Source organism: Helicoverpa zea, chromosome 6 (genome assembly GCF_022581195.2).
Source record: "Helicoverpa zea isolate HzStark_Cry1AcR chromosome 6, ilHelZeax1.1, whole genome shotgun sequence".
In the NCBI taxonomy this organism is placed as follows: Eukaryota; Metazoa; Arthropoda; class Insecta; order Lepidoptera; family Noctuidae; genus Helicoverpa; species Helicoverpa zea.
The window spans coordinates 9,346,444-9,370,957 of record NC_061457.1 but is presented as its reverse complement, the minus strand read 5'-3'; the positions used below and the strand labels follow the sequence as shown (position 1 = coordinate 9,370,957).

General features: G+C 35.2%; 1 protein-coding gene across 3 annotated transcripts; it reads right to left on the bottom strand.

The window, feature by feature from the left end:
- Window positions 1–413: 413 nt before the first annotated feature.
- Window positions 414–23,269, bottom strand: LOC124631465 (ras-related protein Rap-1). 3 transcript variants are annotated; one of them, XM_047165865.1, is made up of 3 exons: window positions 23,132–23,269; window positions 5,602–6,034; window positions 414–2,083 (listed from the first exon to the last, which is right to left on the bottom strand). In XM_047165865.1, the coding sequence occupies exons 1-3, from the start codon at window positions 23,236–23,238 to the stop codon at window positions 1,766–1,768; spliced, it is 858 nt and encodes a 285-aa protein (XP_047021821.1). In that variant the 5' UTR covers window positions 23,239–23,269; the 3' UTR covers window positions 414–1,765. The 3 variants fall into 3 exon arrangements, with proteins under 3 accessions (XP_047021821.1, XP_047021822.1, XP_047021823.1); XM_047165866.1 differs by lacking the exon at window positions 23,132–23,269 and adding an exon at window positions 22,405–22,661; XM_047165867.1 differs by lacking the exon at window positions 23,132–23,269 and adding an exon at window positions 15,880–15,945.
- Between the last annotated feature and the right edge of the window lie 1,245 nt (window positions 23,270–24,514).

The window sequence follows — 24,514 nt, the reverse complement described above, 5'->3', positions numbered from 1 at the left end:
TTGCAGGTGTTACACGAAAATGTATTTAGTTAACACCTTTTGATTAACGTGTACATTTTACCAGTAATATTTTATTATTTATCAGGAATCTATATATGGCTTTAAGGGGTTTTTGACAGCTGCGGGTTGTTCGAAAGAGATACCGCGGCCCTGGTACATAAAAGGCCTATGACGGAACACGACGATTTTAGTCAGTAAGAGTCTGACACTCCCTCACCGCTGCTAACCCACAGCGGGAGGGGTCATTTGATGATTTTACGTCGATAAAAAAAAAAAAAACCCGCATTTCTAACGGCCAATTGCAGTGTCACTAATAAACATGTTACTAGTATAAAACAATTAACTTTTTCTAATGTATTTCAAAAAAATAAAAATTAAACAATAAAATATAGGTATTTAAATAAAACAGACAATACTGATACATTATTATTTTTTTCGGGCACCTAAATTCATGTCGCATACCTAATTTCTGTCATTTATGTCTGAATCATATACATTATTTTTATGACTATATAAAATATTATTAGTACATAACTTCTGAGCATAACTTTATGTTCTCAGATGAAATTATATAAGTTCTTACCTATTACATTCAACTGGTTGAGAGACAAACTTTTGTCTTAATGTCAAAGTTATGATAAAAGTTACCCCTACTCTAACACTTCAGTTTAAGTCAGAAAATAGTACACAGTATTGAAACAATTACAATATACAAGTCACGTTATTCTAATACACTTGGAATGAAAGTTTTATCAATTAGTTATAAATATTGATATACGATCCACAAATTCATTAATACTGTTTGGCAAACTGGTATTAGGTATATGTAACGATTCATATAATTGAGTAATCGGATAGCTCTTGTTACCACATTTGTGGCTCGTACCCTCATTAGGTCATTATTCTTTCCGCAGTAATTTGTGTAACGAGATCATTGTACCCTTACGGCCCACGGCCTTACACACCTCTCACAAATATTATCGAACACAGATCCAATACCAACACTTATTATCTTTCGTTTGTTTTGATATATTTGCGGAACACTCAGTCGTTTCATGGATCCTCTTTCACTCAAATCTACGTCTTTATATCTTACCAATAAGTTAGAAAATCTTTATAAACCTAAAGTATAAACCAGTCACGAATACCCGTCACTTCTACTTTATCACTTTTCCCTACAATGTCACTCTGTAGTACACTATGACTTAATTCTAAAGGTATATTTAGTATGTTGGCGTTATTTCCACTACTTATCTAGATATACGCATATAAAGTAGAAACATCACGAAGGAATGGACAAATCTTAATGGATCTAAGTATATCACGTAAGAAACGTTTTATTGCCTAGCATAATCGTAAATTAGTGGAACGATGAACTGGGCGGGGACGACACAGATGACGTATGCTTGTGAACACCTCGTCACTAACCTCATGATACGGGAACTGTCACAACTATTGCTAATGGGACTTAACTTGGAACCATTTTCAATACTAATAGTGATAATTTGATTTTGAACAGTAAAATCTTTAAAACGAAATACTTTGGAAAGCACAATCATGTGTAAGATTGAAAGTTTTCACTGTGATATATTTAAGAGGCTGGCCGAAGAAGAAAGCGACGACAGTTTAGTTAATGAACAGCTAATACAAAGTCCACTTTAATGAGAGTTTCATATAAATAGTTGTATTATCGGTACGTATAGAAAATTCGAAAGTTACCCGAGGTCCTTAACTAATGGTGTACCTAGACACGAGCCGCGCTGATCTAAGAGATGACGCAGGAGTTGCGCTTGTTGTTGTGTCGCTCGCGGATCTGCTGGAGGTGCGCGAGCTGCGCGGGAGAGGGCACGTGCGGCGCATGCGCGGGCGGCGTGGGGCTGGAGCCCGGCGCTCCCTGCGGCCCGGTAGGCAGCGACTGCCGCCGTCGTCGGCGCAGCGCCGGCGACAAGTTGTACTTCACCTTAGCCTGCACCAGCAACTCCTTAAAAATCTGAGATACGTTCAGATTATCCTTCGCCGAAGCCTCCACGAACCCGTTCTCCCAATCCACTGTTACTACAGACTCCGTCGTGTGGAATTCAACCTGTAAAAGAAATCAACGTTAGAATAAACAGCGCGTTGTTTGCACTGAGGTGAGAGCGTACACGTGTTACTTATTATACGGCCATCTTTATGTGTGCCTTGACAAAACGATAAAAGTGTTTTTATTTCAACTGTTCAACATTTTCACAGTGCCGAAATGTACGCTTGCTAACTAGACTGTTAAACATTTGTTGGAATTCGGCGCGCATGCGGTCTGAAAATATAAAGCCCGGTACAAAGATCTTCATTTAATTAAAGTATTCATTCGCATGTTATTTGAAACTCTTGGAAATACTTCTGAGCTAAATATTGTAAACTATATTATTCAGCTGTGTCAATATTTTCAGAGCTTCCTTTGCCAACATTTTCAGCAGAATGTGACGTAAACGATCAAATATTCTTTTCCCTATAATTTTCACACAATATTAATGTTTATTTAGAATCAAGAATATGTATAGCCGTTGAAAAATGGCTTTTACTATACCTAATGAATTTTGACTTGGAATAATCTAATTAAGTTTCTGAAGAATGAGCAGACTTATATACCTAGACCACAACGTCTAAAGTTTTTTTTACAAAGTTCAACCCAACATTAGTTTTACAAATTATAATTTGTTAGTAATTAGCCTGTCCTTGACGGGAAATCGACTTCTGTTTTAGTTAACCCAAATGAGATTTACACTGATTTATTACGTAAAGTTTAGTTTTATGAGTTAAGTTTAAAGTATTTGCCAAATATGTGTTCCTAAACTACGCGCGAGATGCCTAACTTGGGAACTGTTTCCTATTTGCCAATAATGAGAATTGCAAATATTTCATTCGCTGTAACTTATGAGATATCAAATATTTATGTTTCAAGTTAACGGATTATTTATCTTTCTTTCAGTTTAAATCTATATTACAAACTCGGCCTGTGACCGTGGATGCTGTAAAGGATCCGAAACGTGATTAAGTAATATTATATAACCGCCATAAAGTCCGTAAAAGTTGCTTTATTTGAATGCCTAAGATTCGCGTAAGTGTCAGCAACCAACATTTATGTTACAAAATTAGAAAAGAGTTCAACTCTGTCGCACCAAAAACCCCCAAGAGTTATAGCAATAAACGCCAACAAAAAGCGAAGACATTCGGCAAGGGATCTTTATTAGACTTCTGTTACTATAAAAACGAAGTTATGTATGTCTCGCGGCGGATATTGGCGAGTCAGCGCGGCCCGGGGCATTGTGCGCGCCGGCCCGGACACAGCTATCGCGCCGACACCGCCGGTTCCGGGACTAACTTCGTCACGAGCCTTATGAAATATACATAAAACCACACTATCTAGTTTCCTACACATATCACACTAACAGATGTAAATTTTACTGATATCGAATAAGCCGATTTCACTCCATTATTTAAATTTTTGATAGAAAAGCGACCAATTTTCGTAGCAATTCAACGGAAAGCCGTATCAATAAAATTGATTTCAATGTACCTTTACGTTTAATGGAATTTAATCGATTTTGCTATTAATACTAGAGACGTGATTTCAGAATTCGTCTGTAAGCCTGTCTGTATTTAGATTGGAATGTCAAATTGAGTTTCGAAAATAGCTCTTGAAAAACCTCACGTTGCGAAATAAATTTCAATACCTGAATGAGAAAGCCACAAAATTTATTTCACATGGTCTTACAATCTACGTGCGAAGTACCTACCTGCGTGTTCAAATAGAAACTTTAGCACTTTTTAGACAAATATATTAAAGTTTCTCTAACTAAGAGGAAACTTGATAGGAATAAGAAGAAAATCCACCATAGCTTTTCTAAATGAAATAAAATCTCTATTCCATGAAGTATCCTTTAAAACGCATATTTTCAAAGAGCAGCGTAAAATGTCACCTATTGTTAAGAAAACAAAGACTAATTTCGCTTATAAAGGAAAATGAAATGAAACAATTTGTAAGGAATGTTGAGCACTGCACACGGTGTTTAATTTTTAATTGGTATTGTATCAGTGAAAGGAAGCTTCGTTTGTTCTAGCGCTGAAGAGAAATACTTTCTGGAGCTATTTAGGTTGCTTTGTACTAAATGCTTTGTTCTTAGATATTAGATAAGTCGAACAACAAACAAACTAGCCGTCGTAGTTCATGAAATATTTTTTGGTTTGAAAATGTTTATAAATATTTATTTAATAAGAAATATCCCAGCAATTACAATGATCAAATATATAAGGAGGTGGCCTTTTTAATTCGTTTTCTGCACGTGTTCCAAGATAGCTCGGGCAACTTATGAAAACATCTGCCAAATTATAGTTACACAACTATAATTTAATTAAAACTATTTTATTACGTAACTCTGAAAGCTTTATGAATTGCGTTTTCAGTATCTAATATTTAATACCAACTCTACACTTTATTTCTAACTAGACAACTAATAACAATATACTAGTAGTTTCTGTTCTACAGTTGTTGTTACTACATGATTCATGTTAGCTTAATCACTTCGCAAACAGTATAAATCCTTAGTTAGAAACGTAAACAATCCTCTGTTTGTTACTTAATGTACCAGTTTCCGACACTTCACGATACTTTGATAGCACTAACGTAGCCAATTTTAATCCTCGTTTCTATTTAAACTATCGTTTTCTAAAACAAAGGCACGCTATTGGAAAATGGAGGTACATTTCCATATTGTTTGTTTGCCTTTACCGGTTATCTTATCTGAGCAATTTACGTAATTGAAGAAAAGCTGTATGTGAACAAATTGTTCTTGAACCAGAGGGTTACCAAAATAAATGTACCACAGCACACAGTGACGTTTATTTCGGTGGATTTCGTGACATCCTGTGTGCTGTCAGTAGTACAAATGTTGGTTGTTAGGTTTCCCAGTGACCTTTCGCTCACATATTGCAACTTCTGACATCGCGGAAATTCAATTTTCCTCACAACACGTAGGAAACGACTTCATAGTAAATGCACAGTCAAATGCTCTAGATCGGTTTAAGAGATTTGTGACGGTAATCGTATTTTATTTGCACTCGCTTGTGATGCACGGTTTTCAATTATAGGTTCTATATTGAAAATAAAAGATTTATGAATTCATTTTGTAACAAATCCCAAAAAGGCAAGCTTTTATCCGACAAAACTCTTTATTTGTTCGTGTATTTGTACTGTATGTGCCTTATGTAAGGGTCTTCTGTTTTCAGCCGATAGATTTCTGTGAATATTTGAACTGCGTATGTATATCCCTCGGGGTTGTGTGATACGTGACACCCGCTTGATCCGCTTCACGCGTCACTTTGTTATCCAACCTTCATCACACTAAACTGTGATGCTGTACTGAGTACACAGTCAACAAATGTGGAAGCCAAATATTGACCATCAAAACCTAAGAGCATAATGCAGAGCCAGAGCACCCTACACGAGTACAATAGTAATGTGGTGAAAGAAAATATGTCGTGAGATTATCGTGTGATTTGGAGCAAAATTTCATCCCCAGTTATTACAATACGCTTTTGTTAAAGAAGAAAAGAACCGCTTACCTGTCTGGCGCCAGTTTCCGCTAGGTCTACCTTATTGCCGACTACGACAATAGGAACGGCCGTGCTGTCTTTGGTTTCGTGGATCTGATCTCTGAGCATCCGTACTTCGGTGAAGCTGTTCGCGTCAGTGATGTCGTACACCAGTATGAATGCGTCGGCGGACTGCATGGACAGCGTCCTCATCGCCGGGAACTCGTAAGCCCCCGACGTGTCTAATATATCCAGCGTTAGCCTCACGCCCGACACGTTGAAGTCCCCGTGATGCATCTCCTCTATAGTTCGCTTGTACTTCGGCGAGAATGTGTTGTATAGAAACTGTGATATGAGCGACGACTTGCCAACTTTTGCAGCTCCTAAAACTACTATTTTATGTCGCACAGCGTTGTTGGTGAGGTTCCCACTGCTCGACACGGTGTCCTCCGTCCGCTCAGTTCTGAAAATAAAAAGTTACTTAGTACATCGACAAAATGTTATTATACTTCATGTACCTCCAGGTACAAGATTTGATATAAAATCAATTTTACGAGCGGTCTATATGGAGCTTTTATTATGTTAAATACAAATGACTGTTATTGCCTGCATGAAAGCAGATCACCGAATTTGGATCTAATTTAACAGGCGAAATAAATCGCATCATAAATTTAACGGGAATGCGTGGGACGTACTCGTATTGTGCTAGCGGTACAATAATAATGCAAATCAAGTTTAAGGCTAATGATATCGGTTCTTCGATATAGGCAACCTTGTGAATGACATGTCGGTCTAGCTAATACATTCGTGTAGGTGGTAGATAACTAGCAAGGGCACTAGACCCCTTATCAACGGAACCTGGCCGCATACACCACAGCTAATTGACAAATAGATCGTGTAAGCATTGGTAATTAGTGAAGTGTAGTGCAATATGTTCTAACCTAACGGAAAATTGTGTACCTAATATGATTTTTTATTTAAATTTAGATATCTGGAATATGTAAGTCGACGTGTGTCATTAATATAAATTAGATGTGTCATCACATCGGCTTATCGGGAAACAAACGATCAATAATGGCGCATACTGAATTTTATTTATTGACAAGCTATTATTGTAACAAGTACTTATCGGTACTTGAAAGCTTGTGGACGGGGATCAAGTCAGGTATGTACACACTGTTGGAGCTAGCAACGATGCTCAGACAGTGTGCACGTCGGTCAACAGAGACATTGTGGCTTCTAACCCGTAATCTACGTGGCATTGAGCCATTTCCTTGGGTTTGCTCTTCCTCTTGCGTGGGATGGCCAATACATTGATGTACACTACAGTATATAGAACATATAAATTTGTCAGTTTAGTGCTCACATGTTTGTTGCTTTAGTACTTTCATAAAAGGAACCCTTTTTAAATAGCTGTAACATTCTATGTGTTTAGTTGCAAAATTCCCTACACACTCGTAACAGTGGAATTTTGCTTGAAAATTGTTCAAGAAGTTTACTTCTTTAATCGAATTCTATCCTGATCTGTGGATAAGTCACTGCTTTAATAATTTGAACAGTTACATCATTCCAACCGGTGTGACGCGTTAAATCGCTCATTTCTATCAGCATGTTTCCGCTCGCACTGATTGCGCTATTGTGTTCACACCTTCGTCTAAACAGTGGAGACCCGGAGCCTGGGACAAAGCTTGGAGCTATTTTGTGATCAGTTCGTCGAAACAACACCAATGTCTGTATTATAGGTAAGTACCTTTAAGTTACATATGTAGGTATTTATAGTCTTCATTAGCAATTAACCTTCAATTAATAACTTCAATGAGAAACTAAACTATTTATTTAATGACAAGATATTATGACGATGATCAAATGCAATTTATTAACAGCTAAACACACAATATGCTTCGTAGAACTGAAAAACGTTTGATAAAAAGAAGAATTAAATATTCAACTACTAGTGATAGTGTTTATAGTGTATATTACTTTAAACATATCTAATAATGTAATTTGAGTACCTAACTCTGTCATAATACTTGGCTTAAAGCCATCAAGTTAAAAACATAAAACCATAAACAAACTTATTTATCAGACTAACTTTTATATATAGGAAAATAGGTGCACATAGCAAACTCTATTTGGAATTTAAATTGTGTTTCTGTAAGTATCGAGGTAAAATAGAAACTAGGATGGTCCGTGAGTGAACTTTTAGTTGCAACCACCGTGTTATGGGGAGTCAGATTATGTGCATACGTGTATTTATTTAGTGTGTGTTTATTGTAGTTTTGTATTTTTTTTCTTATTGTTGTTTTTTATACTGAGATGGCAGTTGTATATTTTACTGTTATCGTTTCTGTTTGAAGATGTTTAATCAAGAAATATTTAGGATTAAATAGTAGTACCTTATTTATTTTGTAACCTTTAGTTAGGTATATTTAGAAGAAGGGAAAGACTGAACCGCGCTTAAAAACAACGACATTACAATAAGTCTTGAAATATAAAGAAACTAAGACGAGGGAACATTAAACCTTCATATAAAAACCAGCAAAAAACCTACTACGTAACACATTTGACTACGTACCATAGTTAACAAGAGGTATATCATATATAATATTTTCAGTAATTTTATTTCCAATGTAAAAATGTGTAAATTGGAGATGTTTATTTAAAAGGTACGAGTACATGAGAAGATATCACTACGTGGAGGATTATTCCACATGAGGAGCTCTCGCGTGGGATGATTAATCAGCTAGTATGAATACATTTGCTTTACATCTTAAGTGAAATAAGAAAATATTTGAACAGAAAAATAAGACGCCACAAACATAAAAGACAAGATTATGCATACTTTAGAAGCGGCAACGTTACACGCACATAAACAGGGTATTCTTTATAATTTACATCAAACTTAACTTATTTAGTCTTACAAAGATAAAACTGTGGAGCGTGTTCGTAAAATAAATTCTCTCCTTTCTTCTTTCTATTAGTATTAATTATTATTGACTATTGATTTTTATTATGGTAAGTTTAATTCATTTGTATTGTTTGTAATTTATATGGGTGTAAAGGCCTGAAATAAATGATTTATTTATTATAAATTTGTTAGTGATCATATAATTGAATTCCACTGTATTATTATTTACTCTAACACGAGAGGAGACGTGGACGAGATAATTAATATAGTGCGGTTATCAAACCGCAATATTTTGGGCTCTGTCTAACCGCAGTGTAAATTCCACTCGTCTTCCAATATCTGTACTAATATTAAATATGAAAACATTTACTACGTGTGCTTTGAATTTGTTAAAATACATAGACATTTTAAGCATCAAAGGTTTAAATAATAAATGCAGTATCTAGGTAGGTACCTAAGTGCAATTTATAAATTTCAGTTTCAGTTTAAATTAACAAAATTCTATTGTTAGTATTTTTTCAGGATAGTGAAATATCTTGCGCTTTCAAAGCCCGGGTCGATGACGTTCACCAAATAACCCCCCTAATAGGCCCTATTCATAATTCGTCGGACCGATTGCTATTATTTCTCAACTTGCAATTTGCGGGGTAAAGTTTACCCAATTCTGATTAATGGGTTAAAGGTATTGGTAGGCCTCTCTTTGATTTGGGTCATATTTAATAGCGCTGGGTTGTACGGAATTCGTTTGGATTGCATTATTAATTACTATTACTATGAAAGGATTATTGTGTTATTGGTAATTGGTAAATTTGGATCCCTACGTATTATATACTTATCTATAAGTAACGATATATCGATATTATATTCAGAAACTATGCAGTGGAATGAAATTCCGGGAGATGAAATTTTAATTGCTATTTGCATCACTCAACGTCCGTTCAGTGATATTTTATATGACTTTAACTAGAATTCTATATTCAACAAAGATTTCCCTGAAAATTGGGTCAATCATCAGCTGCCTAGCCATTTCCCAAATATGTTGGGGTCGGCTTCCATTTTAACTGGACATTTCCCAGAAAATTGGGTAAATGAAAATACGAAAAATTATTCATAAAAAATAAAAATACATTTTCTCAATATCCTTTAAAGGCTAAATTTCTAAATGTAAACAACCACGCTGGAGAAATATCGGTAGCTACTAAAAACCAATTTGGAACACTTCCGTTCGCGTTCCAATCACTAAATTGACATTGCATATTCCGTTCGCGTAATACCTGTTATTATTTAGATATTTACCGAGCAATATTCACGCGTTATACAATAATTTCCGCTTGATGGTATAAAATGTATACAAGCTCCTAAGTATACAGGTTTTCATAAAAGTGCGAACTCTTAATAAGAACGCAGTATTCAAAAGTCTTTTTCATTTTTGGATCGCGTTGAACAATATCTTTGTAGTATCTTATCTGAAATGTACCCACCAAAAAGTCAAAAATATCTAACAAGGATGACATTCAAGGTCCGATACTGAAGATCAAAGCACACGGACACATTTTCCCCATTGTTTCAATACAATTAAATTCTTTACAATAAAAATAATTCTTAGAATATTATTTTTCTTTATCCTGCATTTAAACCACTGTCATCCTGAACTACCTGCAAAGATTAATAGCGACGGAAATGTTTAATTTTGACAGTTACCAGTTTGGCTAGTCTCCACAGCACGTGATAGTATCCACGGCGAGGAATTACGTACGTACTTAGATAAAAATGCACAGCTCGTTTCCATTTTCAGAAATTAACATTTAGCACCTCTAAGTTCGGCGATTAAAGCGAAATTATGTGCTATTGTTGGTTCAGTTTTGTAGGACTAGCTTTTTCTCTAGTTTTCAAAATTATGCGTTCGAAGGCTATCGGTGCGTCTTGTGACGTCCTTTCACGCCCGATAAAATTCCATCGCTCGACAAAACTGTCTATCCGGCAAAATCTGTCTGTCTCTGCTAGACCGTCATTCCTTTTCGGGGTGTTTGAAATAGTTACTAATTATTATTTATTTGTGCAAAAGAAAATAGATATAACTTTTGATAACATTTAAATTGTGTTTTAACGTAGACAAATGTTGGGTTAACCTTGAACAAATCCTCTATAGCCCAGTAAAAAAACATTGTAATCGTGGGGATAATACGAGTTTTTCGGCATTGTTAAGGGTTGTTTTACATCGGGTATAAACATTTAAATGTCCTTGATGGGAGCAGGTTAGGTAATGTTCAATGTTCAACCTACACAGACCGCAGCATCGAGTTTCAGTTTCTAGAAGCTTCGAAAAGCACCCACGCAGTAAAAATAAAGATAAACTACCTAGAAAATTGTTCAAGTATGGAAAATTGGATACACATTTATTTTTACAGGAAAATGTACATTGGTGCTGACTGGCTATTTTTAGAATGAAATGTTATTAACGTAGTTAGTTTCTTTACTAAGTCATAGGTATGTAAAAAATTACAACCGCAAAAAACTGTATGTGGTAATTAAGATAAAATTATTTTTCATTTCAAATTAGGCGAACTGAAGGCCTACATAGCCCTTATCATGCAATGGTCTCCGTCGAGTGATAAAATTAATTAGCCAAGTATTTCCAAATGAGGCATAAAAGTATGAGTGACTAATCGACTCACTAAACAGCTCTTCGGGGCCGATGTCTAGGACGCCTAGACTCATTACGTAAATAGGGGAGCACGCCTAGAAATAAATGGGGTAGATCACGCAAGATATTGCGTTGAAAGTCTCAAAGATCACTTACCAGGGTAAGTCAGGACTCCAAAGGTTGTAAAGAGTAATTATAAATCTTCCCTGGTCGTTTAGAGCAAAATTGTCGAAGTAGATAAGGAGACGAAGCTATTTTTCATTAATATATTATTTTCGGTCTCATAAGTTTATACATTGATTTATTGGCGATGGGTTAGTGCTACATATTGTACAAAAAATCTTATGTATAGTGATTTTTGTCTGAACTTAGAAATCACTACGAAGTTTCTTGGGATAAAGTAGTAAAAAATTATATATTGGAAGTTTACAAACAGTTGTGGAAGTTCAGGTTATGCTCGTGACAGGTATACTGTACACTTGTTCCAAAGAACGGAACGTAGTTACTTTACACGTTCCAGTTTTATATTTCAAACTATTTTTTTACGCGTGTGGCACGGTTTTTGTTACCCAACACTAATGGTGAGTATTCGATGTCAAAACATTTCAATACCTGCTGCGTTTATCTAGTATTGTGTGTTTGAATATTTATCTAGTATCGCTTGACTGGCCTGTAGTCGTAAAAATAAAATAAATACTTGAGACCCAGCAGAGCTGTTGTAAATTACCTCGAGCAAGGCATTAGTGGCGCAGACGTGCTTATTGGCACTTTACGATGGTAGCGCTGTATTTAGCAGCGGGTGGCATCATAATATTATTAATTTTATTGGTCTATTGTAATAACACTGAGAAAATGTCGCACAAGAAACTTTCCACGTTACTCAAATGGATGTTTTACATTTATTAGGAGTGCCGGCAAACAATGGCCTTTAAAAGAAAAATAACAGCAATTTTCGTACCTTCTTCGATCAGAAAACACCAAAAAGGTGTTTTTGTGAAAAATATAACAATGGTGTTCTTCAAAAATTGCACGTTATTTCGGGGTTTATAATATTCTTATTCAAGAATTCCTGTTACTCACCAACACTCTGATGTGAAAACATAAAAGAAAGAATGCTAAATATGCGTACGTATTTTTCAGCAAAAGTAAATGGCTACGAAGAATAGCCTGAATTTGTTTCGCCAAAATTTTGTGACGAGTTTCGTCGAAAAAATAGGTGCCGCAGTATTTTTAAAGGCTACAATATTTCTGTGTCTATTTTGCGTTCAGACCAAATGGTAAATTTATCTGAAAGTATACTTGTGTAGGATAGGTACCTACCTAATAAGTATACATGTACATATAAACTAAATTATTAAATACTAGCTTCCGCCAGTGGCTTCGCCCGCGTGGTGTGTTGATAAAAAGTAGCCTATGTGTTAATCCAGGGTATCACCTATCTACATACCAAATTTCAATCAAATCGGATCAGCCGTTTTTGCGTGATTGAATAACAAACATACATCCATACATTCTCACAAACTTTCACATTTATAATATAAGTAGGATTTTCTTTTTATCCCGGTTTACGAAGCAGTCCTCTCAACTTGCTAGTGAATAAAAAACTACTTCGACATGTAATTAAAATATTTTCGCATAAATGGCGAAAATGTGTAATTACATTCCTTTTGACGTGCAAACGTTTCCTTTGACGTGAAGTTTAAGGGGTTAAAATCTCGCAAAGGTTATTTACTTGTCAAAGGGTGTGATTGCTAACACGTTCTACACTAATTTACTAATTGTGAGGCCGCCTTATCCCACTTCGAAGTTGGTTGTTTTTGTGGAAAATGAATGCGACTTTCTAAATTATATTAAACGATGGCACTTACTTGGTTATCAATTGCAGTAGGTACCTACTGCTTTTAATGTAAAAAATGGTAACTATTGGTGCGAGAACAAATGGCTTTTGGAGCTATCAACATCAGTTACAGCCTACTGCTGAAAAGATTACATTGAGACCTCAAAAATACTGGAAACAATAAAAGGTGCCTATTTATTACAAGGAACACGATATCCGCAATGACTTGCTTAAAAATGTTAGTGAATTTTCAAAGCTTGTGATAACGTGTGAGCCTTAATGATAGTCAATTAAGAAAATGAAGGGTTTAAAAATGTAAAATACTCTCCAGGAAGTTGCCAGTTTCAATGCAACAGTTTATTATTCAAACGGTTCACTCAGATCATTAAGCAAAAGCTTCTCTTTAATGATATCGAACAGCCTCCGGAATTAAGAAAGATTGACATCTAATTACCGACATCTTATAAAATTATTATTATCAAATATTTTTAATAAAATATCCTTCAACGTACGAAACGCGCTTTCAACCGCTACCTCACGATTATATGTTTTGATGACCCACATGAAAAGAAAGAGTGTCGTATTTCCTGACGTTGAAAATTCCAATGTTATGCCAAAATGTGTGAATACAAGCCACAAAAGTTTTTCTTTGTTTCCACTACAGACTAAATGTTGGACAGTTATAATTTTCCAAATAAAACGGGTGAATCTCATTGTTATTTCAACAAAATAATACTGGCAACATAAATAAAGCGCTCGGTGCAAAGTTTTTAACATGAAATTATGATCAAAGCCTAAAGGCCAGAATTATAAAACGCTTGTAATGCTCTCTTGGCGAGGAAGTACAGCAAGCAAAGCAAACATAAAATAAATTGTATTCAACTTTTGAACTAGTGCCAGTTTGTAAAGTTTATCTCAAAGAGTTGCTGTTACATTGCGGTCAATACCCCGCGTACTGTCTACAGAGCTACTAGGTATGTTTATTGCTTGCATAGTTTGCTGAACAGTTTTTAAAGAAAACATAAATAAATAATGTCAAAATACGGGATAACGTGTGTTCTGAGTATGTAAAAGAACATTGGCTGTGGGTATACTTCCCTACCTATTTATATTCACTTCTTATAATTTTCATAGAATATAATATCAACATTAAAGCCGTATTCAAAACCTTATTATAACAAACCCATTATCAACAGATTATTTAACGGTCATTACATATTTAGGGATAAAACACGGATTAAGATTAAATGTGCTAGAAGGAACACAAAGTCCACATTTGCCCATATTTAAGTTAATGTACGATCGTTAATTAACGCTTCATTAAGTTCTATTAGTGCGGGCAAGCGGTAAAAAACATCGATGTGGGCGTATAAAGGTTTTAGAAAAAAACGTGTAAGTATTATATTCAACTTTAAAAGGCCTTTAACCGTATACTGTAAAACGTTACAAAGGAAAATCTGTTCTGACATGAAAAATCATTCCATTTCGCGGAGCAATCAAATATTTCCGAACTCAGGTTCACATTGACATAGCTTTGTAATGGAATTACAATCTAGTGATTAAGTTATTCACTTGATTATATTATATTATCCAAGTTTACTCTGCATTCAGAAGTTATTATATAAATGTTTAATATTTGATCAGGCGGGGATTTCGACAATTGTGAACATTTATTTCATTACAAATGATTGTCAGGATTTTGGAAGGCTCAGCTTTTGATTTGGAGTTTAAGGTAAACTAAGCAATATTGAATTCAAGAATTACGTACGATTCGTGTAGAATTCAACTTGGTATTACGGCTTGATAACTTTTCAATTTTAGTTCATTTAACACACAAAAGTATTAATATACTATATCTACTTAGGTATATAGAATCTTTATAGCTACAGTAGACACTTAAACGTGACATTTATTGGTCCTATCCAATGACCAAATTTGCGATACCCGCCGCTAACAAACTGTTCAGTCAGTTCGCTAAACATTTACTTACTCGGGATCTGAGTTGACCTTTTCATTTTCCAGGAAAATAGACATTAGTGACTTCGAGTGAAGTCTACTTAGGCTTAGAAGGGTAGTGATGGATGTATCCAGTCTTAGTTAGATTATAACCACGACTGGCTCGACCGAGTTTTACAAACCACTGCGAAGATACAGATATATTATGGCTGTTATGTTTATGCGATTGAGAGAGATTGATACGACGGACTAATAAGATTTATCGGGAATCCAAAATTGACTAGCTAAAGGAAACATTAATCTGTTTTGTGCCAAATGTTGGAGTATGTACTGGTTAAATAATGTTTATGGTTATGTACATATATGGATGGTAGAGACTGTTAAAAAAACTCTTTCATCTACAGTTCACATATAATGAACTTCCTTATTTTAAATTCCAATTAGGAATTCATATTTGAATCAGTATTGGGTTTCAGACAAAGAATTCTAAATTAAAGCCAAGTAAATTAGTTTATGAAGTAACAATAAAATCCTTTCTTTTAAGATATATTCTTTGTTTCATTGGCCGGCTTCAAACCAATCGGCAATCGGCTCATTAACCATTTACGCCAACAAAGTTATAACAAGATTTCTCTACTTCTAAGAAAAGGTGATTCTAAGCAGTAACAACGGTTTTCCGAAAATAATTTTATCGGTGCACAGGTTTGTTACAGTGCGTGACCATCCATCTGATAAATGTTTTTCACCTTTCATCGCGCCTTCAGGAGGAAATAAAGATGTCTTTTGTTAGCAAGAAACGATGAAACTGGGAAAGGATGTTTTATGTCTTAATTTTTAAATATTTTTTTTTTATAAAGCGGAATTTTATACATTTTTACGTGAAGTTTTGCAATAAGTTTGAAATAATACCTACTCGTTTTCAGTCAGACAAAATATAACCTTAAATAAGTATGAGCTTATTACCTGTTTCCCATGAACTGACCTCAAACAAATTATGTTAGACTTTTATTAGCTTAACCGGTTCCGAAAAGCACGTGAATTTCCAGGTATCAATTTGTAGTACTAAACAAAACTGTAGCTATGTAGGGTCTACATAGACTCGTATTCAGTGTCACACTATAGGCTACAATACCCTACAATACCTCGGAAAGTTGTCAGTAATGAGATTTCCTGTCACGTCGTCCCACAGACCCAACATTCATTTGGTTCACAGATCGTTCATTTCATTCGTTCGCTGCGAGTGACTATTATCTGGGAATTTCGTTGGGAATGCTAGACTAAAACAATGACTGGTACGCTTTATCTAAGGATTTTGAGCCACATAAAGTCGTGATGTTCTGTTGTGAATATAAATGTTTATATTGTATGTACTTAAATTGTAGAAAGATAGAGTTTACAGGTAGAATTTTTATGTTCCAAGTGGTATGCAGCTGTGTTGATACGAAATGTTTCAAGTTTTACGCAATCTATTTTAAGCTTCCCAGTAATTAAAAATGCAAAAATATCTAAACCGTATCTATTGCTAAGAGAGGAAAACTGAAACTAAATATTTTGTTCAGTGAACTGTGACTAACAATCACAAAGCAAACCGTGCATTTTTAAAACCTGAAAATATTTGCGTCATTGTGGGACAATATTCGAATAAGTTGGCATTTTCAATCTACGATAATAGTTGGTAATTTTTCTCTCAAGTTATTACTCTTAAATGTGAAACAAAAAAACACTTTTCAATGAATGAAAAAAGCGATTGACTCTTAGAATACTTGAAAAAATGTTAAACTTTTTTACGTATTTATTGAAGAGTCAAAATATTCTAAGATTTCAATGGATACAAAAAAGAAAACCGACATGAAAGAGTGGGTATTCAGAAGCTTACTCCTAAAGAATCTCTTTTAATGATGAATAGAAACGGTTTAAATGTGTTTCGTAAATACATATAAACATACCAAATACACACATGTTTCCATGATTAACAAGCATGTTCGCTCAGAAGCTGAGAGATTCTTATTACAATTCGCAAAAGTTATTCAGTGAAATAGAGGCTAGATTCAACAACAGTGAATGTATTTTACAAAAGCGATACAGAAACAATTAACAGAGCTATCTAGTCCGAGAACTAACAGTAAATAATTTCCGTGAAAAGTGTAGTATAGATAGTAATTTATCGGTAAGAGGAAAACCATGTTTAATTATTACGATACTTTAATCGGAAAGTTGTGGAGCGGGGTAAGTGCAAGTGACTTTGATGAGCTATCAGCGTCAAAGGGTAAATTAATCGTTATTATAGCAATTTGTATTGAGTTAAGTTAAAGACTCTTGAAGTTTCATTGATAGTGATGGTGTAATAAATTCCAAGGTAGCCGCGGATATAATCAAGAATAGGGTTTTTTATTCCTGTTTTTGGTTATATAAAACTACGGCATAAGCTGCTACCTACAGCTATCTAACTAGTTAGATTGTGCATCAAGTGTATCTTGCTGATTAGATAAGAAAGAAATATCAGAATAAGCATTATTTTTAGTGTTGTGGTGTCATTTAATATTATTGATATTTATTCATAGACGAAGTACCTACCCTGCATTGTTTTCTTATCTTCGTAAAACGTTTCTTAGAAACAAATTCATTCGATTCACTTCCAATGAAGCTTTTAACAAAAATCTTGCGCGACATAAAATTCGTGAAAATATATAACACCGATATTAAAATAAGCATGGTCAAATAAAAGAGATAAAAGATTTCCTTCCACCTACTCTTGATAAACGTTTTCCCTTTCACATTCCCGAGAAAGGAACGCTCAAAAAAATCCTTTTCATAGGCATTCGAGGACGACGCACAATACATTTTTGGTTCTATTTTTTACAATTTTGTTTCACGTCTGATTTTTGACTTAAAAGCTTCGAACGGTGGTAAATTGAAGTAAGGGTTGCGATCAGTCGCCAGACACGTCCTAGCTCAGGCATTCAATGTGCCAGCCTGAACAATGTGTCAATTTAAAACGATTTCATCCGACGGATTGGTTTATTGGTTTTTAAAAGAGAAATATGAATTGGGTAACACAATAGCGATTGATAACTGCATGGAGTCGCTTAAAAGTAAAATGGGACAATGTTTATTAGAGTGGCAATAGCAGAAAACACATTATATAGAATTCTTTATAAAACTTGGGAACCTAAAACATGGTGGTCTTGTATTTTTTTCGAAATAGGTTCAAGTAAGTTCCCAAGTAAAACATTTATGCAATTTTGTCAGTAAGTTTTTATGTCTGTCATGAAGTCCAAAATGTTACAGTTTTCAAATTAACACAATCATCATTAATTTATACCTTCATCACTTTGGTAAATAACTGCATTAGAATAAACACATAAATTAGCTCGAATTAGTGAGTATTAGCCGTTCAACAAACATGGTAGTTAATTAAAGCTACCGGCACTCATGACTAACTAAAACAATGTACGCTGAACAAATAAGCCAACATGATCGCATACAAAATATATTTTATCGAGCCGGCCATGCAGCTTTATAAAACAATGAACAAAGTTATTGCAACTCGATATCAAACTTTCGAAAATCGATTTGTTTATGCGTCATTCGAAATGAATAAACCCTTTTGTATGTATCGATTCGAATAGCTATTTATGGAGATACGAAAAACTTAAATGGTGTTTCGAGATAAATTAGCCAGACTATGTACTCGTAATGTTGCGGAATAATGATACATAAAACTTATTGTTTTGTGAAGAGCACAGTAGGCTTTATGTGAAATACACGTATAACTTCCGAAGTGTTACAATTTAGACCTCTAATTACTATTTTTCATTTTATCGTTTTATTATACCTAATATTCTTAGTAAACCATGTCTTCTTATTCTCACTTACAAATCGAATTTCTCTAGTCCTCTAGATCTTTTGGAATCGCAAATGGGCTGTAAAACTATTTTACCTCTAAATTCATGCATAAAATACCGATGTGTGTGAAACGTTATCAAGTACAACATGGCCTTAGGGAATATCCTTGGCAAGTATCGGCGAAGTCCACCTCCTTTCTTAGCTTTTATCAACTCGCAAAATTTTCTTTATACTTTCATAACAAAACTTTTCATGACAATATATTACTACTGGGTTTTCTGCTTTTGAAACTCCTAAAAATAGCAATATCATAATCAATTCATGTGTTTGCAGAAGCAGTTGATAACACTTTTTCTTAATTAAGTTTTGCTTGAGACTTTGTTTTTTTAATAAAATAGTATTCACCTCGAAAAGGTCAACCTTTGTGCTTAAATAATACCTAAGTAAATAATAAAAAGTAATACGTAATTCCGCTGAAACTGTAACTGAACTCTAATTAATGTTTCAAGGACTTGTTGTACCTACTTAACATCTGTACATACCTAGATACCTAGGTATATGATTGTGTTTTGTTATCAAACGTTATCGCGCATCGAACGATAGTGTAGGCAGATAAAGCCTGGAGCGTTCGATGGCTCCTGCACAATGGAACACAAAAAGCTTTGATATATTTATAAATCAATGGAGTGACATTGAAAATACGTAGAAATAGCATAATCATATTTATTCCGTAGGCGTTCATATTCATTGACAGAGTTGAGACTTCAGACGAGAATATTCTGGCTGCATTCTTGTTTCAGTAGAACTACAAATAAACCCATTCAAATCAAATCGTTTATTTGATTGACTAATGATTTCATCGTGTAATCTAATACGTTAATTTAATAATCATCGGTAGTTTAGCATCTGCGAATACGATTCAGAAAATTTTTGAAAAAATATTTTTATTTGGTTAACATAGTCTGATTAATCTGTTAAGCTTAATTGGATCTTCAAAAATACCGGACCAAAAAATAAACCTGAGTTTTGCGGGTAAAGAATTATATTCAATAAGATTTATATATAAAAATTTTAGTAATATAAACACTGAATTTCTAGTCACCCTTTAACAGGTTTACCGACCCTGGGAGATTTAAATACGTCTGGCGAGTAATGGCTATAATATTCACAATTTATGGCGTCCATTGCTCCGCCACACCTCTCAAGCAATAACCGAGAACATGGTTCAATTACTTATTTTTATAAATGGTAATTTTATGTCGGTCGATAGCCGAGAAACCTCTATCCCACTATCGTGCTTTTAAATCCGATAGATGTAACGGCATTTGAGTAGCACCCTTACACATTATGTAAGTAGGACTTGGGACTTTATTCAGTAAGGGAAAAGAAGGAAAGTAATAAATACAGAGCTTTATGCGCGACAAGGAAAATGGGCATACGGCGTTTGATATGGTCTGACGTTTGGTAAACAATATAACGTGGGCATTTTGTTTATGTCCAAATATTGTATAAGGTGGCAGATTTTCAAAGACGTCGTTCAAACAACAAATAGGAATTCGAGCTTTTTATTATTGGAACTACGTAATGTATCCTTCTATTGTTCAAAAAGCATTATTATTTTACAATCCAGCCCTATCCATAAACGAGGCATCTGTGTTGATAGCAAAAAAGTCTTTAAAACGCTACTCAACAATATTCCACACTATACGAAAAATATAATTAATTTCAGCCCAATAAATAAGTGTCAAAATATTCGCGCACAGAAAGGGGGTGTGTCGCCGACTTTGGCGCCGCATTTTCTTTCACATAAAACAGCTAGTTTCCATGTACAAAACGCTGACGCACCATGCATTGTACTGCGAAAGGTTATACCGGGGTCAACCGACTTCGCACACTCCTTATAAAAATAAACAATACAGTATATAGAATAGGGTATATTGTGCACGTTTGAAAAACTGCCTTGTTAGGCTCGTAATTGCGAGCGCTAAAGCTGAGGAAGGGGTATTAAGTTCAAACCCTGGGTCATGCTAAGGATTGGCCATGTGAAATTTTATCAGGTTTTTTATGAAAAGCTGTCCCCTGGGACATGGTTTTTAAAAGACGGAAAAGTTAAAGTGAAGCATACCTACATAAACAGCTATACCCCGAGAAAAAAGAGGTGGCGGCTTGTAATAACTTCTAAAGAAATAGGCCTACGATAAAGTCCTACAAATAAAATAACATCAGATTATTTGTTACGATAAAGTGCCATACTTGAGGCGGCTGAGAAAATTGATACAATCTGTTTAAGCCGTCTTGGAATTCGATAAAATTGACTTGTTAAGTCGATGCGGATGCAGAATGCGCACCGCAGGGATTTGTTCGAAAATTTATTCGAATCAGACAAAATAAAACTGGTTCTAGATATCCTAGAAACATCTGTTTGAGATAAAGCATTTCTTCTTGTTGGAAACATTCGAAACCTGAATATTTTTAGCTTTCCTGTTAGAATTTTGATAAAATAAAGTTTTCGATCAAGTTAAATTAAGTTCTTCAAAAAAGTACTGCAACTATAGTAATCATGTCTGGAAGTTAAAGTTAATATATACCATTTCATGTTCTTTGTATCATTTGTTGCATAACTTTCATAAAGATCTTAAATTTATTCAATTTCCTTTGTCTATAAGCATAATTTGCAACTATGGTGTGCGATAGGATATAAGGATACTTAATACATATATCGAGATCACCTACTTTAACACTATTTTTTTTCGGTAGTATGCTTGTTTTATTCTTATTGTTATAAAGAAGTAGAAGTCCCACTGTGACACTTAGTACTTAAATTAAAAAATAAAGTAGATTCAGGATCATGATCCTTGTCCTTTTAAGAACTGAACTGAAATGTGTTTCATATTGCAGAATACATAATACAAACGGCTAATTGCGTGTACTTAACAACGTTTTATTGAGATCAGACTAAAACGCATCATTCATGATAAAGATTTCCCGAAAGTAATAAAAAGAAAACCTTGTTAAGAAATTATGTGACAAAAAATCCCATTCTTTACCCGTCGCGATCTTATCAGAATATTCATAGTAGAGATGAAGTCGAGCCGAAGGTAAATTGCAGAAAATTGCCTTCCCTTTTCTCAGATAACGAGTTCCCTGAGAGTGAGGCTTGTTGTGTGAACATAACGCATTTTGCCAACGATAAACGATAAGAAAGTTATTAATTTTAAGCGAAAACACGCCGCTTATTTAAATATTTTATCAGCGATACAAAGTGAGTGAACACGTACATTAGATTATCTTAAACAAACTGTGAGCTTAAGAGCTTTAGCAAATACCTGCTTTGTTATAACGTGAACTAATATCAAACGTTAGATATAACAAGTTCTGTCTGTCCTCTACTTTCATAATAAACCTTAAAATTGTGCTCGTAATTTGAGAGCGTAATATTATAATAATATTTAGCGAGTTGGGGTAGCGAACCCAAACAAAACAGCTACGAGGCGCTACGTGACGCGCCCGCTGTCGTAGACGCTGCTACGAACTTACCACGAGCTACGAGTTTACTGGCCAAGTATTTAATAACTTTAAACATAGATCTATTTTATTTTAGACATTATCTTTTATTATAATTTAAAGTATAATGATGATCACCTGTGTGGTCTCCGCTCCTCCTCATGATCCTCTTTCATAAAAGACGGTTGCAGACTGAATCTGCGCCTGAACTGGTGACGGCCCTTCATATTGGCAATCGTTAATTCACTTAGCACATACTAGGTACAGTTCGAGTTGGTGCACAATGTTTGAGTGCGTGTGTCGATAGCGCCTGGGAGACAAGCGTCGCGACGTGCGCAGCTCGGGGCGGTCGCAGGACGAGTGGCGTGCCCGGCCGCCACGCCGCTCAGCCACGCCGTGCCCCTAGCACTTCCGAACGCATCTCAACACTAAATATACTTATACTATCTTCCACTACATATAAATGAAATCTTATTACCAATGACAATTCTCAAATTAATTATAATGCAAATTTTTTTCCTAGCCGCTCAAAGATAGTGTTTGAAATGACAAATCGCGTCAAGTAGACTTGGTGCTAGCGATTTTGGTGACAGCCGAATCAAAATTCAATTTGTATTACAATAAAGTGTATCGATCGGCACGAAATGATAGCATTCAACCAATCAATATGCAATAAATGAAACACCAAAGCGTGGCGTGATACGATAAAGAGCTTACACATTATTTGAAGCGGCTTGCAAAAAAAGGTAATCCCTCTGTAGTTTTTATTCACGTAAGCGTGTAATGAAGACCTTAGAGATGTAGTCAGTTTTTCTTACAACGCGTTATTATGAAGAAAAATGTAAGTAGGCACCTAAGATAATACCTGTAGCGCGCACGTAGACACAGGGTCGCCTGTTGCTGCGCGCCCGACGCCCTGCCTAAATGGATAAAGTGTTCGCCGTGTTTTTCTAAACTCACTCCCACAGACATTGTGAGGGAAGGCACATCGACGCGAAACGCCTTCCCGAATATATTACACAGCCTCTCCTCTTATTGTCATCAGTAGATGGGATTTTTATTGCAAAGTTCCAAACGTACGAGAATCATAATAGAAAAGAAATAAATTTTCTACGAGTGCGTGCGCGTTATAAAAATGCTTTCGTATTAGAAAAGCTATCAAATTTGTACTTTGATAAATGGCTATGGTAGCGATAGGTTCAGTCTTAAATTCGAGAAATTCCTTTCGACTCATATTGGCAACACTTTATTCAAATAATTTACTGGTTAAAAGTAGGTACCAATAAGCAAATCTCCTAAGATTTATTACGAGTAATTTTATGTGTCGCTGGTTTCGCAAAATGTTAAAATCCTTATGTTGAAAAAGGGACACAAAATGGGAGATATATTTTTGTAAAGAGCCCACCGTTTTCACGCTTGTGAACAATTTCATGTTTCATTTTTAGGGTTTTGTGGGTTATAGACTCACATACATACTCGTAAAAAGCATGTATCTAGCTATTGTTTTATTTGTGTGTTATTTTAATTTCCTTTTGTTAAGGAACATACAGGAGGTTTTAAATAATGGTAAAATCAGACATTAGTACTACTAATCTCCCGTCTTTACCTATAAAGCATCCAAAACTTCAAGTGCCGCATAGCCTTACATCAAAACTACAAAGAAAGGACAGACACACTAGCGATGTTCTTTCTTACCTCACGTATAAAATATTTAGAACTACAAATCATAGTGTATTCATTTTTTCCAATATTATGTTTTTAAGTATTTATGATAATTAAATTTTTGCCCTACATCCTATCTGTACTTGTCCTGCGTATTCAGCGTGGGTCTTAACATTACTGAATTTCTTCATTTCGCCCCCACAGATAAATATGACTACCCTTGTGGTGCAAAGGTCACGATATACGCAAATGTTGACACTCGTATCATCTGTCACAACGTGCAGGTCGGGTAGCACAATATTGACGACGTAATTAAATAATCTTCCGTTAATTCAAAGTCCCGGCGTGATCCTATACAAACAATTAAAACGCTCGCTTGTATGAAGGTGTTGTCAAACAGAACTTGATGGAACAAGTGAATTAAGGTGTGTTCCGCAAGTGGTCGTGTGAGGACGGCGGGGTGAGACTTGAGGCCCGAGAATTGCAAATTACGCTCGTGAGGCAGACTGTGGGGAGGGGGAGGCGCCCTGCTCAGCTCGACGCGAAAAATAACGCTCAACAAGTGAGGAACTAACCCTTCGTGACC